The sequence below is a fragment of the Saccopteryx leptura genome, chromosome 3 (genome assembly GCF_036850995.1).
Source record: "Saccopteryx leptura isolate mSacLep1 chromosome 3, mSacLep1_pri_phased_curated, whole genome shotgun sequence".
In the NCBI taxonomy this organism is placed as follows: Eukaryota; Metazoa; Chordata; class Mammalia; order Chiroptera; family Emballonuridae; genus Saccopteryx; species Saccopteryx leptura.
The window spans coordinates 210,963,057-210,982,120 of record NC_089505.1 but is presented as its reverse complement, the minus strand read 5'-3'; the positions used below and the strand labels follow the sequence as shown (position 1 = coordinate 210,982,120).

The window sequence follows — 19,064 nt, the reverse complement described above, 5'->3', positions numbered from 1 at the left end:
AAAGAGCACTGGATTTAGTATCAGAAAACCTGATTATTAGTCCTGATTCCAACCACATGGTCTTGGGAAAACACTCAAGTACTCAGAATCTGGACCTTAGCAAAATAATACTTACAGCAGAGTCATTCATTCATTTAACTAATATGTATTGAGGAGTTACTATGTTCCAAACATTGAAATGGGCTTAGAAATAGAATGCATAAACATATGCTTAATTGCTATCCTTAAATGGCATCAGCTTGGGGAAGGAAATACACAAGTAAAGAAGAAAACAGATTATAGGTAAATGTATTTCATAGCTATAAAGCACTGTAAAAAGTATTTATTTCTAATATTGTATTGTTACCCATTCTTATTTACTAATAATTAATGTTTACTATGTGGGTGCCTATGTTGTATGTGTTACCCTAGAAGTGGAAAATGCAAAGATCACTAAGATAAGAGCAGTGAAAGAAAATTAACTGAATGTGCATATCTCACCATGAATGGACTTCAAAACATAAGTCTGAATGAAAAAAGACAAAGTCCAGAATTGATAAGTGTAATCATGGCATGGGTTATGTCAATTTAAAAAACCATACAGTAAATAATACTACATATTATTCATGGATACAGATTAACAGATAAATAGGCTGAGAGGATATGCATGAAACTCAGGATATGTTTGTTTCTGGAAAGGGACAGAAACAAATGGAACACTGAATGGGGGTAAGGACAAAGTATTCTTCAATTTTTTTTACAATGTTTAGTTTTTTTTAAAAAGAAAAAATTAGCAATTGTCAATATTTCATGATGGCCCAAATATGCTTGTTATATTATCCTTTGTGCTTCTCTGCATTTAAAGGAATATTGAGGCCCTGGCTAGGTAGCTCAGTTGGTTAGAGCATTGATTGTTCTGATAAGTCAAGGTTGTGGGTTCGATCCTCAGTAAGAGCACATACAGGAATCAACCAATGAATGCATAAGTATGTGGAATAACAAATCTATGTTTCTCTTTCTCTCTCCCACTCTCTAAATAAAAATTAGCCCTGGCCCTGGCTTGTTGGCTCAGTGGTAGAGCATTGGCCCGGCACATGGATGGCCCAGGTTCGATTCTCGGTCAGGGCACACAGGAGAAGCGCCCAGCTCCTTCTCCACCCTTCCTCCTCTCCTTTCTCTCTATCTCTCTCTTTCTCACCTGCAGCCAAGGCCCCAATGGAGCAAAGTTGGCTCAGGCACTGAGGATGTCTTCATGTCCTCCACCTCAGGCACTAGAATGGCTCTAGTTGCAATGGAACAACATCCCAGATGGTCAAAGCATTGCCCCCCAGTAGGCATGCTGGGTGGATCCCAGTCAGGCACATGCTGGAGTCTGTCTCTCTGCCTCCCCACTTCTCACTTCAGAAAAATACAAAAAAAAATTAATAATAATTAGCCCTGGCCAGCTGGCTCAGTGGTAGAGCAATGGCCTGGTGTGTTGATGTCCTGGGTTCAATTCTTGGTCAGGGCACACAAAAGTGACCATCTGTTTCTCCACCCCTACCCCTCTCACTTCTTTTTCTCTCTCTTTCCCTCTCCTCCTGCAGCCATGGCTCGATTGGAGCAAGTTGGTCCTGGGCGCTGAGGATGGCTCCATGCCCTCCACCTCAGGCACTATGAAGAGCTTGGTTGCTGAGCAATGGAGCAACACCCCAGATAGGCCGAGTGTCTCCCCCTTGTGGGCTTGCCGGGTGGATCCCTGTCAGGGGACATGTAGAAGTCTGTTTCTGCCTCCCCTCTTCTCACTAAAAAAATAAATAAATAAAAAATAAATTTGAAAAAGAGCAGTGGGAAGAAGTCTTTGCTCTCAAAAGATCCACAGTTTAGTTGGGGAAAGAGATATATGAATAGTCATAATGTAAGGTGATAGGTATTTGAGTAAAGCCTGCATCTTAAGAGAAATCTCCTGGGCAGATGCCACTTGACTAGCAGTGGAAGGAGTCCTGTGTCGACGTCTCCCACTTGTCCACTTTCTGCTTACACACTGGCTTCACTTCCACCTCAGGAGAGCAAGGCTTTCTTGTTTAGGTTTCCTCCCCTTTTTACATTTCATCTCACTCCATTTTTCACTGATCTTAAGAACCTGCTTCCTTTTCTTGGGCTGAGACAGAGATTCTGATCCCTTGGCTATTGTACTAAAGAAAATGACCCTCTTTACTTTGATCTCTTTTACCGCTTTGTTCCTTCAGTTCTTCCATCTTTCCTGCTCCTGTTTTCAACCCCTTCCTCCCCTTCTCTCTATCCTACTTGACACTTACATAACTATCTTCAGCAAGTTTCAGTCTCCCTCTACCCATTTCCCACCCCTGCAAGAAGACAAAAAGAAAGACAATTAGAAGGCTATTGGTATTAGAAATTAGGAGAGGTGAAAAAAACTAAAATAGAGAGGTCTAAGTAATAGAAAATGCTGGCCAATTTGATCTTAGAAGAGAAGGTTTAAAGATGATTTCTAACTTTCAATGACCTGGATAGTGCAATTTTAAACATAGTGAGTTTGAAGAATCTGTGTAACATCTACATGTAAATATATAAAAGAATAATTATTACATTATAAATCTTTATATCAGGCTCAATAGTGTTCCACATTAATTCATATGCTTTTTTCATATATGATTCCATTTTTTTTATAATTTTATTTTTTTAATGGGGTGACATCAATAAATCAGGATACATATATTCAAAGATAACATGTACAGGTTATCTTGTCGTTCAATTATGTTGCATACCCATCACCCAAAGTCAGATTGTCCTCCGTCACCTTCTATCTAGTTATCTTTGTGCTCCTCCCCCTCCCCCTTTTTTCCTCTCCCTCTTCTCCCTCCCCCCATAACCACCACACTCTTATCAATGTCTCTTAGTCTCACTTTTATGTCCCACCTATGTATGGTGATTCCATATTTTTTTAAAAATATTTTATTTATTCATTTTAGAGAAGGAGAAGAGAGAGAGAGAGAGAGAGAAGGGGGGAGGAGCAGGAAGCATCAACTCCCATATGTGCCTTGACCAGGCAAGCCCAGGGTTTTGAACTGGTGACCTCAGCATTCCAGGTCGATGCTTTATCCACTGCGCCACCACAGGTCAGGCAATGATTCCATATTGACATCAATGATTTTCATACCATTCCAAAAAATATAGTAGTAACACTATAGAGTATAGTACAGTACAGTACAGTGCATACAGTATAGTATAGTATAAATACTATATTAGTAATTCTAATTACTAGGAGCTCCTTATTATTGAGTGCTTACTAGTCCTCCCTTTGGCAATGTTATCTGAGCTCCTCTATATGTCAGGTGCTGGCAATATACTAGTGAGTAAAATAAGTTTCTGCCCTCTTAGTAAAATAAGTCTCTTCCCTTCCTATGAAGGGAAGCAAACAATAATGAGATAAATATAAAGTAGAAGGTCAGGAACTGAATCATGGTAAGTGGACAGAGGATGATGGTATAGTTTAAATAGGGTGGCTAGGGAAGGAGATATTTGAATAGAGTAGTCAAGGAAGGGAGGTAGTGACTATCTCAGGAAGGGTTATTCTGGGCCAAGGGCACACAGCAAGAACAAAGGCTCCAAGGTGGCAATGTGCTTTCTGATAGATTTTAAGATCAGCAAAAAACCAGTGTGGTTACAAAGGACTGAGTGGAAGTGTGAGCCACAGGAGATATGAGATGAAGTCAGGGTGGTTGGCAGAGGGCCATACACACAGGGTCTTAAAAACCTAAAGCCCATGATGGAGGATTTGGATTTTACTCTAAGTTGTGTGCATTAAAAAACCACTCTGGTTGCTGTATGTTGGCAAGAATCTAGGGCAGCAAGAGAGGGAGAAAGAGACTAAGTTCTGAAACTCTTGAGCTACTTGTGGCTTAGACAAGAGATGGTGGTGGCGTGGATTAGGGTGCAGAAGTGCAGGTGGGGCCAAAGCATAGATTTTAGATAAAACCAACAGGACTTACTAAAAACTGGTTATGGGGTACAGAAAAGGAGGAGAAAACAATGAATACAATGTTTTTGGTCCTAGTGTCTTATGGGTGAATGGTGTCTCTATTCAATGGAAAGGTGAAGACTTGGTGAAGAGCAGGCGTGAAGGGGAAAATCCTGGCTTTGGATTTGGATGTGTGAAGTCTGAGATACTGTTTTAGTTGCCTTTAAATCCTCTCATAAGTCTTTTTAATATCTGTAAGGGAGGTATGGCTATTGTTCCTGATGCAGAAACTAAGGTATTAAGAGTTTTCTTGAAATTCCAAGAACCAATGGATTGGGACTAATTCTGGAGCTCAAGAGAGAAAACAGGCCAGGAGGCTGAGATACTAAAATATAGTCAACGAATTAAATTCAGCAGCCACAGTATGCTTGTCACCAGTAGGTGCTATGACCAGGAGGGAGAGAATTAAAAATATTAACCTATTATCACCCTTCAGAAATTTGCAGAGATATAGTAATTAACACTGAAATATTTCATCAGACTATTGCTCAAACAATAGATAACAATTACTGAAGTAGTTTGGGAAGGAGAAGTCAGTGAGGGCCAGAATGGTGTGACTTGAGCTCCTTTTTGGAAGATGCAGGGGAAGATTTTAATGAGGACTCATTTTAATGGAGGCCAGAAAACTGCGTGGATATTGTCCGTATGAGTTTGGGGTTACCACAGAGACCATTGAATTGGAGTAGAGTGAGATAAAGATGGACAGAAAAAGTCCCAATTAGGCAGGGCTGTAAAAGAACATCTTGGATTTTGTCTTTTGGGTAACTAGGAGCCAATGATGGCTTCTGTAGCTAGAGCTGAAACATGGTCAACAGTCAGTATTTCTTACCTAACATTTTCCTCGGAAGTTGCCAAACTTACATTGGCAACACTTACATTTTACTTATATTTAATATTTTTCATTTTCAATAAAAATGATCACATATAACATCTAGGTAGGTATTTTGATGTTCTAAGTCCCTTTGGTTCCAAACTCATTCAAATAATACACTTTTGTCTAAAAAGAGAAATTATAATGTGAGGTTATGAAAAGTCCATTTCCCTCTTAACATTATTCCTAGCAACTCAGTTGTTTTCATTGGCTTTTATTAAAACAACCTTTGTGTGAACTGGCAATTTGTTTTGTAAATATCAATGAAAGCATATTTCAGAAAATATAGTAATAAAAACCAATCCAATTTCAGAAATACGCTTGCTGCCAGACATCAGTCTTCAGCTCATATTATAAGTATTTCCAGTAAGTCTTAAATACACATTAACATGAGAAACAGCTTACTGTTTAAGATTTAAAAAAAGTTGAAACCGTTCACTGTCTCTCAAAAATTGTTCAAGGGTTCTGTCTAATAAAATGTATTTCCCTTTTTGATAAACTACATTTATAATGGTTCAAGCACTTCAATTCAATTGAACATTTTTAATAAAAACCTACTTAGACTCAATTTATCATCATTTTAGTATCTACATATTTTATAACTTTATTTATTTAAGAGGTTTGGGATATTAACATTTCAATGCACATCTTGAATGTTTATTCAATTTCCAAACCTTTAAAAGAGTTAACAGTTTTGTTTAAGAACTCCAAGGAAACTATTTCAAGTGTGCACAACTCAGTTATGGTCTCTAAGCTACATTTAATAACAGGAAAATATTACTCTTCAACTAAAGTATAAGAAAGACAAACCACTAGGTATTTTAAAGAACTTTCACTTGAACGCCTCCTGGTTGGCAGAGGAAATGCCTCTGAGAAATGCAGTGGTACCTGCTCAGTTCTTTTCAGGGTGCTGCCATGATCACCATATGCATCTGCTGTCATGTGCTTTTAATTGTCATAGCAAGCCTTTGAGGTGGGTATTATTATCTGCATCTAACAAAAGGAGAAGAAGGCTCAGAGGAGGTAAGACAGTTGCTTCAGGTCACCCACTATTCATTTCAGAAACAGCGTTCAGTGTCTAGGTCGGCTGGACTTTCTCTAGCAGCTCATTGCCTCCTTCATGTGTCTGTGCTGCAGCGAGGAGACTGGGGGCCTGCAGCACTTCAATTTAATGCTTAGATGGGGCCAGATTACAGAAGATAAAGAACTCAGGATGATCAGCATTTGAGATTCCAGATGGTCACTGATAGCTTGTGAGCTGGGAGTAAGCATGGTGTGAGCAGTGTTTAGGGAAGATAAATTGGTCATTGGTTTGATACACAGGAATAGATGATTCTGTAGTGACTATAGGTATGGCACCCGTCTAATACTTCAGTGATCAAAAGAAATGCAAGCCTGAGCTAGAATGAAGACATGGGAACGGGGGAGACATTGAAGTGAGAAAATGATAAAGGAAAGATCAAGAGGACTTAGAGGCAGGCTGAATGATTCATAGCTGACCTCTGACTCACATATGAGCTTTAGTGACTGTGAGAATTATAGTGCCATTGACATCTGGAAAGCTGAAAGACAAGAGGTGGTCTAAGATTTTGATGAGCCAAGTTTTGGCAGGCATGACCAGAAAATGTAGTATACTTCCAGGTAGCAGAAGAAGTTAATTTTTAGTTTGAAAAATAGATTATTTTGGAGATAGGAAAATAATTTTTTCCTAATCAAGACACTCAAATACAATATTTCTATTTGTCCTGCTTATATGATCTCAGAAAGAAGCCAAAAAGTTGAATATAAAAAGAAAATGCTATGGCCTATCTTCTAAATGTTGTTTGTGAGAGTCAGAGGAAGACAGAGAGAAGGAAAAAGTCTAGTTTCAGGCAAAAGAAGTACACTTTTCATATTTATTTATTTATTGGTTTTAAGCAATGCTTTGATCTCAAATTTAAGTACAAATCAAATCACTTCCATAGACATTCCTTAAATAACGTGTTCTACTCTAAGTATCTACCTCATAATACTGTTTTGGGGATAGGCATAGGATCAAATACACAAAATTTGTTTTTTTGCAAGATTTATATAAAATGTTATAATTGACATATTATAACTTACTAGATCTGTTAAGGAGGATGGAAGCACTAGTGAGAAAATTTATGATCTGTTCCCTCATGTGCTAAATCACTACATGTCCTTGAACCAGACCTTGAAATCCTTGGATCCTCAGTTTTATAAAAGCGGCAGGTAGCTCAGGTGTCCTGCGATTCTCCATGACCGAGTATTATAAAAGAAAACTCTACTATGTACAGCAACAATTTGTGTCTTTGTTGCAAATATTACTTTTGAAAAAAGAGGAAACACATTGATAATGAAAATAAATTGGAAGAAAGAACTCATGAGTCTCAGTAAGGACCTCAATATAGTACAACAGATTTTTCTATATTTAAAAACATGTAGAGATTTATGTTAAAGAATTGAAGGTTTAATAGAGAAGTAAAGAGTGTCCAGTACTTTAAATTGGGGATTGGGAACCTGAAGTCATTGTTACAAAATATTAGTGCATTGAAATAGTAAGACTGGTGAAGTTAAGGGGTGTGTGGATTGTCACAACCTTTGTTTTCTGATGCTTTTTAATGTTTTTGGTTGCGGGTCACGGAAAGAAATTGGGATAATTGCTATGCCAATGGTTGGTCTCACAAGTTATGGCTTCCTTTTTGCTACACCTGAAAACAAGATTTTAAACTAAGAACAAATGAAAATAAATAAGCTTCCTCAGATAATTGAAAATATGAAAGTATTTAACAATTAAAATTAGCAAAATTTCAAACCAAACTCAACCTGTGTTATATATAGATCAACTCAAACCAATGTTTTGGGGAACCTTGGAATTCTGAAGATGAAATTTGGAGACAAAAGTCAATAATATGTTAAAAAAAAGTATTTCTATCTGGCCTCTAAATACTCTCTATGCTGGCATCATGCTGTCACTTAACATAGATAACATTGTGAGGTCCCCTCCCTGATGGTGACACATAATTTCTAACCATAAGACAAAATTCTAATGAAAACACATGCCTCAGTTATTTTGAAGCCATGTGACACTATTTTGAGACAGGCTTTGGACAAACTGTAATCAACCAGTGAACAGCTAGGCTGTTTGAAAAATTCTGGAAAATTTTTGAAAATTGTCATGAACAAAGCTTCTACTAATTGCCCCTTTCCCAGCATTGCCTTCCATAAATAGGCTTGGAAGAAATGGAAAAATCAGAATTTGTTACAAAAATCTCTTGGACCACAGTGAAATCAGCAAGATGGCAGACTAGGAAGCTCTAGACCCTCTGTCACCCATGGAAATGTTAGAAAACAACTAGAGAGTGACTAACATAACTTTATTGAAACTTTGAAAGCAGACAATGATCTAAAACAACCAAATGAATGCCTAGTCAAGAAAAAGGTACATTTAAAAAATTTTTTTTTAAATTTATTCATTTTAGAGAGGAGAGGGAGAGACAGAGAGAGAGAGAGAGAGAGAGAGGAGAGACAGAGAGAGAGAAGGGGGGAGGAGCTAGAAGCATCAACTCCCATATGTGCCTTGACCAGGCAAGCCCAGGGTTTCGAACCGGCAACCTCAGCATTTCCAAGTCGATGCTTTATCCACTGTGCCACCACAGGTCAGGCCGAAAAAGCCACATTTGATATGGTAGAAAATTTTATGATACATTTAATCTCCCTTGCCCCATCTCTTTTTCATTCATGAAGAAAAGGACAGTCTTAACAACTGGTGCTGCAAAAAGTGGCTGTCCACATGAAGAAAATAAAGTTGAACTGTTACCTCACACCATGTATAAAAATTAACTCAAAATGAAACAAAGATCTAAATGTAAGGCTCAAAACTATAACACTCTTAGAAGAAAACAAAAGAAATGCTTCATGACACTGGATTTGGCAATGATTTCTTGAGTACGACACCAAATGCAGAGGTAACAAAAGAAAAATTAGATAAATTAAACTTAATCAAAATGAAAAATGTTATACATCAAAGGACTGTCAATAAAGTAAAAAGGCAGCCCATGGAATAGAAGAAAATATTTGCAAATCATATATCTGATAAGGGAATAAAATGAAAAATATACAAAGAACTCCTATATTCAACAATAAAAAACAAACTTTTTTTTTATTTAAAAAGGGCAAAAGAAGATATACAAATGGCCAAGAAGTACATAAAAATATGCTTATCCCTAATAATTAGGGAATGCAAATCAAAACCACAATTAACTATCCATTAGGATGGCTGTTCTACATAGATATAGTATATAAACAAACCTAGGATATTAAAAATGTGGTAAAGAGCTGGAGAAGTTGGAACTCTTGTACATTGCTGGTAAAAATATAAAATGGTATAGACACAGTGAAATATGGTATTGCAGTTCCTCAAAAAGTTAAACATAGAAATGTACACTTAAAACCTATAGGATTCTATTAACCAATGTTACCTCAATAAATTTAATATAAATAAATAAATAAAATTTAAGTAAAAAATTAAACATAGAATTATCATATGATCCAGCAGTTCCACTTCTGGATATATACTCATAAAATTGAAAGTAGGATGCAAACAAATTTTTGTATATTCATGGGAATAGCAGCATGATTTGTGAGTCAGGCTGGAGAGTGGTGGCAGACTAGGAAGCCCAAGGCTCTCTGTTCCTCAGGGGAACATTAGAAAAACACAATAATGAAGATTTGAAAGCAATCCAAGTGTTCATTGATGAATGATGAATAAATAAATTGTGATCTATATATGAAATGAAATGTAATTCAGCCTTAAAAACAAAAAAAGTCTAATACATGCTACAACATGACTAAACCTTCAGGACATTATGTTGAGTTAAATATACTGGTCAAGAAAAGACAAATACTATATGATTATATTTACATGAAACATACTATATGATTATATTTACATGAGGGACCTAGAGTAGTCAAATTCATACAGACAGAAAGTAGATTGGTGGTTGCCAAGGACTGGGGGGAGGGAGGTATGGGGAATTATTTAACGGGTAAAGGTTTAGTCGGGGTATATGAAAAAGTTCTAGGGATGAATGGTACAATGATGTAAATGTACTTAATACTATTGAATATTTTAAATGGCAAATATATATTATTTTATGTATATTTTACTACAATAAAATCATAGACCAAAATGTTTCCACCTCTTTCTTTCACTGTGGCCAATAGAGGATACCTTGAAAGCATAAAAAGATTTTGATTTATATGATACTTAAGCATCTTTAACTTCCTAATACTGCTGGAGATTATAAATATAATGCTCATGTCATGTACAAAGCCACATTAAGATGGATTTTGTTAACCTTATCTAATTGGAGGTGTGACATTTCACATATATGAATAAGCTAAATGTTTCAGTACATGCATAGCAAAGTTAGTAAATGCCCATATCATTGATAGAATTAATTTAGGTGCAGCGGACACCTAGAAGTGGTCTAACCTCCATTTCTCTCTCTCATTTGAAGTGTGCCAGATTTATTTAAGGCACATATTAGTCTCCTTACTTAAAGTAATCATCTCCTTTATTTTACCTGCTCAAATTCTACCCATTCTTTAGGGCCCAACTAAAAGCAAGTGTTTTACAAAGCGTTTCCTGACTACCCCAGCCCATATTCATCTGCCTAACCCAGGGGTTGGGAACCTATGGCTCACGAGCCAGATATGGCTCTTTGGATGGCTGCATCTGGCTTGCAGAAAAATCTTTAATTAAAAAAAAATAACGTTAAAAATATAAAACATTCTCATGTATTACAATCCATTCATTTCCTACTGCTCATGTTTATGGTTGCGGGTGGCTGGAGCCAATCACAGCTGTCCTCTGGCACAACACCAAATTTTTATTGGATAATGCGTAACATGCACGGGTCGTTGTATGGCTCTCACAGAATTACCTTTTAAGATATGTGGTGTTCATGGCTCACTCAGCCAAAAAGTTTCCTGACCCCTGGCCTAACCTCTAATTTCTATCTAATCATTTAGTGTTTAGTAATTGACTGTCTTGTATTTTTTTTTTTGCTATCATTTTATGTTTTATAACCACTATACTGTATTTAAAAATTGATAATCATTCCAGCCTGAAAAGATAGCCCAAAATAGTGATACAAGATAAATTCACTAAAATCAAATTGTGAATTGTGCTTTTGTTGATTCTCTTTAAAGTCTAGTGCAACTTGATATGAACATGAGTTCAAATGACTATTGATTTGAATTACCTAATCAGTGAATTCTAAAAACTGGCTTATGGAAGACTGAGAGGTAGATCTTCCACCCCCAACACACACACAATACATAGTACCACACACATACATACTCAACCACGCAGACTGGAGAACAAAATTTTACACAAGTATCAACTATATGAAAGAAACTCTCTGGGAACTGTAGCAATAACATTTTTTTTTTTTTTGTATTTTTCTGAAGTTGGAAACGGGGAGGCAGTCAGACTCCCACATGCGCCCGACTGGGATCCACCCGGCATGCCCACCAGGGAGCGATGCTCTGCCCATCTGGGGCGTTGCTCTGTTACAACCAGAGCCATTCTAGCACCTGAGGCAGAGGACATAGAGCCATCCTCAGCACCTGGGCCAACTTTACTCCAATGGAGCCTTGGCTGCGGAAGGGGAAGAGAGAGACAGAGAGGAAGGAGAGGGGGAGGGGTGGAGAAGCAGATGGGCCCTTCTCCTGTGTGCCCTGGCTGGGAATCGAGCCTGGGACTCCTGTATGCCAGGCCGACGCTCTACCACTGAGCCAACCGGCCAGGGCCAATAACATTTTTTTTGAGCACCCACTATGTTCACAGCACTTTACTAAGCCCTATGGGTAAGGAGTTCACACATCTACAGTCATCTTTAACTCAAATTCAGAGTCTATTACATTGGGCATTGGCCTGCTGAGTTAATCTGGGAATTTTCCTCTTGGGTCAGACATGAAACCAAGATGAGAAAAAAATATGAACTGAGGTGGAGGGCAGTTGTCATTCCCAGCAATAAAAAAAGCCCATGTATTCCAACAAACTGAAGAATGAAGAAGTTCACTCTTACAGTTGAAACTGCATATTACTTTGAGTTCAAATTCTTTCTATTAGTATATAAGATTTATTGAAATTATATTGTTTGAGCATGAGCAAGAAAGCTGAATATTATTTCAGGTTTTCAAACCATGAGGAAAAATAGTGCCTTTAGATTTTCCATTCAACTGGGAAAATTACAGCTTCATATTCACAACACTGAGGCTAATGCAGTGTCAGCACCTCCATCAAATGCCATTGTTCAACAGTTTATAACTCAAGCAGAAATGTTCACTCCAAGCCCAAACTTGGCCTATACAATCGCAAAGAAAAATGGGGAAAAATTATTTTGGCTAGTGCTGACTTATAAAAGCAAAAGAGCAGGTGTTTTTACAGGGTATTTTGGAAAACAGCTTTGAGAATTTGAGTCTGTAAAGGGGAATTACTGAGTTGACATCCTTCATTCCTAAAGTTACAGAAATAACCAAAAATTACACAATGTAATGTCAGCATCAGCAGTATCTTAACTACTTTCATGAAAGTCTTCATCAGCTAGGATTATGTATCAGACAGAATTACTATTTATAAAGAAAAAAACAATTATAGTGGAAAATAAGGGCGAATAGGTAGAAATTTCTCATAAGAGCCATCATAAGTCTTTAGGTGTATTTTTCCTTTAAGTTCTAACTGTCTAGTGCACTGTACACACATGCAAAATAATTTTCTTTTCCAGTTGGAAAAAAAAAAAAGTTAGAATGGCAGGCTGGAATTCCCCAAATCAACTTTCCTCCTACCAAATGTTATTTTGGGCTTAAAAAAATCTAGTGTGAGAGTGGATTTCCAGTGGCAGGCAAGAAGAGCTATTGGGCTGCCCAGCTCACTGGAGAAGAGCAGGTGCAGGTGGGGTGGGGAGCTAGTCAGCTCTGGGACGCAGTGCAATTTGAAGTCATGTGGCAGGTGGATTATAAATTGCCTGGTGCCTCTGTGACATCCCATGAGTCCAGCAGCAAATTCCTCCTCATTCTGATCTCCTACAGTACCTTCAAAATACATCAAATCTTTGATATCGTGTTATCAGGGCATTACAGGAGAAAGTCATTGTTTTCTATCTGCGGAAAACTCACTTGCATTAAATACATTGTTATTTTAGGCGCTTAATGTCTGTTTTTAGCCAGCACTCATGAAAACCTTAAAATAGGCCAGACTACAGGCAATTTGACAGGATGTATGTTCTCCGGGAGATATCAGGAGGCAGTGAACAGTTCATAAAGACAAACAGGACAACTGTGGAGTGTCATCTGGACTTTACTGAAAAGGATCCTAATGTCAGCAACATCCCTCTCTTCCCACCAGGCACCGTGTGAAATCTTACGCACTCCCACGGCGCCGCCCCCCCCCCCCCCCGCCCCCATTCCGCCCTTAACGCTCACTCTGTCAAACACTCCCAGCGGATGGTAGCCTCGGTCAGGCCTCGGGAAGAGGTACCAAGGACAGTTTTCGGGAGGGGACAGCCGTGGTGTCCGGAAGGGAGAGCGAGCCTGGCGTGGCCCGGAGAGTGCGACTGGGATTGGGCGTTGCCGGAGGCAGAGAGGATTTACGGGGCTCCAGCTCACCTGATTGAAGTGTGCAGCGATGAGCGACGGTTCCCAAGTCTTAGAATTGGTGCTCGCCGTCCCACCTTTCTCTTTCTTGGGCGCCATGAAAAGTACGGAAGAGCATTGGCCTCTATATTGGGATCAGGCACAACCTGAGCGTCCTCGCTGCCACAGTAACTGAAGCCACGCCCAGTTCTTGAGCAGAATCGGCTCTCCTCCAAATCTGCCCGGAATCTTCTAGTCAACCGCTTCCGTCGCCATAGCAACCCAGTTTCCCAGAGCTGGGGGAACTGCGCCGTGGGGCTCCCAGCCCTCCTGGTTTGTTTTTTTAAGTTTTTATTTTTGAAATCTTTTTTTTTTAATTTATTCTTTTTTTTTTTTTGAAAGGAGAGGGAGAGAGAGAGAGAGAGAGAGAGAGAGAGAGAGAGGAGAGAAGCTGGAAGCATCAACTCCCATATGTGCCTTGACCAGGCAAGCCCAGTGTTTCAAACCGGCAACCTCAGCATTTCCAGGTCGACGCTTTATCCACTGTGCCACCACAGGTCAGGCCCAGCCCTCCTGGTTTTATCTTTGGGTTTTGTAGCAGGAGACCTGGGCTAGTGGAGGAGAGGATGAGGGCTGGTCAGGCTGCTTTCCTTAGTCGGACGGCCTGCTTTTTTTGGAGCCTTTTCTGGTCCAAGACGTTGTCTGGAAACCCAAAACCCCTGGAATCCTGTTCAGGACTTATCCACCAAGATTTTGCCCATCCTGGTTAACCTGGAATAGGGAAGTGACTCCTCAGGAAGTGGTCCATACCATTTTCTCATATGCCCACAGTGCTTCCTTTAGTAAAGACACATTTATCTCCCCAACCTCCAGCCTCTGCTTTAGTCTTGGTTCCGCTGCCCAGGGCCTTACTATACATACACATATACACTCTTCTATGAGATTTTTTATGTATTTGTAGAGAAGATTTGTGTCTTTCTAAATCTTCTTTTCTGCCTAATTAGACCCAGTTCTTTCAAACTGTCCTGTACTGGTAAGCAGAGTCTTTCTTTTCCCCCCTTCTAACCAGGCACTCCCAAATACCTAAAATATCCTGATCACATAGTCCCCCAAATAATAATAATAATAATAATAATAATAATAATAATAATAATGCTAATAACAGCAGCTCTTGTTTCATGAGCACTGGTTCTGTCCTGTACAACATAGTTATATAGTTTAATACTTTAAATATTTTTAAATTTTACTGATTTTAGAGAAAGAGACAGGAAGGAAGAGAGAGGGAGAGAGAGAAACATGGATTTGTTGTTCCACTTATTTATGTAGTCATTGGTTGGTTCTTGTAAGTGCTCTATTGGGGAGTGAACCCACAACCATGACATATTGGGCCGACAATCTAACCAACTAAGCAACGGGTCAGGGCTATATTGTTTAATTGTTACAACAACCTTATTTCAAGCCCCTCAGGCTGATGGCACCAGGATTAGAATCCAGTTATCTGAGTCCCAAATCCACTGCGCTTAACACTATTACCTACCACTGGTTCAGGCCTTCTAAAATAACAGATGCCCTCCTTTCAGGGCTAGACTTACTTGTATTTTTTATTGCAATGAGACAAATTTGAGAATAAAGTTTCTATGCATGGTAATGTCAGAGGGATGATGCCAGAAAGTTTTCCTGAGGGTCCCCCAACAACCATCTAGACTGCCACTAATTCTAAATCATGAAACTTTCTCAGCATTTTGTTCTTCACTAACCTTTTCTTTATAAGATGAATATTGACTTTGGATTATGGCTTGAACATAAAGATGAATATCTTACAGACAAAAAAACGTGGTCTTGATTACATCATTCTGAATTTTGATCAGAATATTCTTATAGATTTAAACTGTTTGAGGAAGAAGTCCTGCATTTTTATTAGAAAAGCAGTAAAAAATTTGTTGGCATTCCAGTTATGTTTTATAAAAAATTAACTAGATGTTTATGCATATCATACTGTGTTACTAATTTTCTTCTTTAATATGACTACATACTTTATTTATTTATTTTATTTTTCTGAAGCTAGAAGTGGGGAGGCAGTCAGAAAGACTCCCACATGCGCCCGACCGAGATCCATTTGGCATGCCCACTAGGGGGCGATGTGCCCATCTGGGACGTTGCTCCTTTGCTGGAATGGAGCCATTTCAATACCTGAGGCAAGGCCATGGAGCCATCCTCAGGACCTGGGACCAAATTGCTGAACCATTCAAGCCATGGCTGCAGGAAGAGAAGAGAGAGAGAGGGAAAGAGGGAAGGAGGGAGGGAAGGGGAGGGCTGGAGATGCAGATGGTTGCTTCTTCTGTGTGCCCTGACCAGAAATCAAATCCAGGACTTCCACCTGCTGGGCCAATGCTCTACTGCTGAGCCAACCGGCCAGGGCACATTTTTTTCTTAATTTTCATTTGAGAATCAGCTTAATCAAAAACCAACCTTGCCACCTTCAAGTAGGCAGGACTCCATACTGACTACTAACTACTGTGAGAGGCACACAGATTCAATCCCTGCCTTTTGGAAAATGGCATCCAGTGTTACCCACCTGCTTGCACCTCTCCCTGGACTTCCACCTACTCATACAGAACGTTCTTTACTTTCTTTATCAACTAAATAAATTTCTTACTTTAAAAAGTGGTTTGTATATTAAAGTAATACAATAAAGTAGCCTATGTCACACTTACAAAAAATTTTTCCCATTTTTCAGAAAATGAACCAATAAGAGCCATCACCTAGATATCTATATACATAAATTATAATTTAGCAAATGATTTAAAGGAATAGGGCATTTTAAAGCCAAAAATAAACATTTCAGGATGGAAGAATCTATTTCCAGTATAATCTTTTGTACTTTCCCTTGTAAGGTCCTACCAGAATAAATTTAAACATAGAAGTTTATCAAAAATTGATTTAGATAATTTAAAATAAAGGTTTTATGACAGAATGTTTTTTGCCTACTTTTGGCCTTTTCATTATTCTATAGAAATTGGCACTCTTCATAATTTATAATTCAAAATGGGAAGACATTATACAGTAACCAAATTTATAGAGGGTTCCATCATAGAATTGGTCTGTTTAATTTTCAAATATAGGTGTGAATGGCAATGTTCATTTAAGAAGTGAGAGCCATTCAGCTGAAAAGGAACCCTGCCAAAAATAGAAAAATAAAAAAGCATTACCATCTGTCATACATTTATACTTTCTTGGTATAATAAATTGTTTCCCCCACTAAATATAAGTTGAAACTTTATAAGCATATACTTTACTACATAAATTTTCCCATATGTCAGTGGCTCAAACAAAGTTATACTATTTGGAGAATTTTCTTTTTCATTGGCAGGCTTATTCCTGGTTTGTTCAATTTCATTTTTCCAGTGATATTTTGCATTTAATATTGTTTAGCTCACCAAGGATTGTCTACTTTTAGGAATGTGCTGTTTCTTTAGGACACTATGATTCATTAAAAAAATAATAAGTTCTTTTTTTCAAATTTACACTTTAGTCTTATAGTGTTGGGTGAACTCTTATTCAGGAGTGATGTCTGGGGCATTATTTTTCATACCTGAGTATGAAAAATGTTATATCAGATGTCGAGCCAGCTATTGATGCATCCAGATTTCTACTGTTATCAGGAAACATCAGGAGCTATGGACCAATTCCCTTCTAAGCTGAGATTTCAGGTGCTCACAGTACATCGAGCTACAACAATCTATTTGCCTTTGGCTAAGAAGGCCTCACAGATGTCCACTGACTTCTTAGATTGGCATCCTACATCTAAGAACACCTTTCACTATATGTTTGTGTTATTTAGTATCATGATCTTTGTGTTTCTAACCTTCAAAATAGAATGTTATAATGCATTGTCCTTGAGTTTTATTGTGTGTGATACAGAGGGTTTGATCTCTTTCAGCTACAAGGTCCCAAACATATGGAGAATATTACACCTGCATTCTATGGTCAGCATTAGCTTCCTATTCAGTTATGAGTGCAATTTAAAAGTGTTGACTTTAATCTTTAAAGCCCCTCATTGTTTAGAAGTCAGTTACTCCAGATATCACATCTCTCCTTATGCATCATCATGGCAATTAAAATCAGCTGCAGTGCTTGCAGTGTACAATCCCCAGTGAATTGTGGGGAGCCTGGGAGTATATCACTTTCTGAAGAAGAACTTCCCTAAGAACCCTTTATTTCTGTCAATGATAAAAGCAATATTCATAGTTTATAGTTTTGGCATTGAATGTCCTGTCATATGTCTGTAGGTCTCTGGAACAATTACCGAGTGCTGTTGATTTAATTTTTATGTTATTTTACCTTATTTGTGGCCAACAGTTTAGAAAACCAAATCTAATTTTTAATGAATCAGAAAAATAGCAGTTGTATATATTAAAAATAGAAAAAGCTAAAATTCATCTGTTTCATATTTGTTAGTGTGGGAGTTTTTACTCTAGTATTCTCTAACTCAAGTTTTTCTTTGAATCTAATTTTAAATGTCTTCAGTGAAGGGATTTGCCATAAATCCTTTGGGGACTATTTCAAAATCCATAACTCATGGTAAGTCATTTCTCTAAATGCTTAGCTAAATGTTTGATTTCTTAATGTTATATCAGATGTCTGTTACTTATAAATTGTGCTATGTTAAATAATAACTTTCTTTTTACTATTTACAAAGTTCAAAAGCTATTGTTAAGGTAAACCTCTACCAGAACATATTATGTGAAACCATGGAGCAACCTTTTGGGGAGAAAATATGATTGGTAATAGGGCTTTGAGAACCTGGAAGCCTTATATGTAATGGTTTAGACAAAGAGTGGTGTCTGCTACCTTCCTTATTCCTCCCTCAAATTCTTCGTCTCTTTCCAAGTCTGACCCTTTCTGACCATCAAAATTTCTTTAAAAATGCTGGGTACCACCAGAAAGATGTCTGAATGACTTCCAAGGAAGTTTTTCTTTGACTATGATCTTGTGAATATTAAATGCAACTATAAATAGTTACCTTTTTTATCATATGAATGCTGATCCATGTTTCCATGAGTTAATTTTTCTTTGGCTGGCTTCTAATTTCTATGAAATATTCTGGTGTTAAACAAAACCAGATCAAGACTACTTGTAGGATTCTACAGGGTTCCACTCTCTGAAAAGGGGCATTGTTCAGTGGAACTAATCTGCTTCATTTCTTCTTATATGTCAAACTCAGAGATTGTTTATCCATATCAACAAAGGGGCATAATATTTATAAATATTAATGTACCCCAAATATGAACACCTAAATATATAAATCAAATAGTAAAAGATGTAAAAAGATAAACTGACAGTAATAAAATAAAAAGATAAATTGATAGCAATAAAAAGATAGTAGAGGACTTTGATACCCCACTTACATCAATGGATAGATTGTCCAGATAGAAAAATCAACAAGAAAGTAGTGACCTTAAATGACACATTAAATCAGAGATTTTAATAGGTATTTCCAAAAATTTCACCCCAAATCAATAGAGTATATATTATTTTCAAATGCACATGGAA

At 37.8% G+C, this 19,064-nt stretch overlaps 1 protein-coding gene across 1 annotated transcript in view; it reads right to left on the bottom strand.

Annotated features, from left to right (window-relative positions):
* The window catches only part of SPAG17 (sperm associated antigen 17), a 260,213-nt gene extending 246,582 nt beyond the window's left edge, over positions 1-13,631 (bottom strand). Inside the window, exon 1 of the mRNA XM_066377314.1 lies at positions 13,545-13,631. Coding sequence (XP_066233411.1) covers positions 13,545-13,631 — 87 coding nt within the window. The remainder of the gene's footprint in view (positions 1-13,544) is intronic.
* Positions 13,632-19,064: the final 5,433 nt, after the last annotated feature.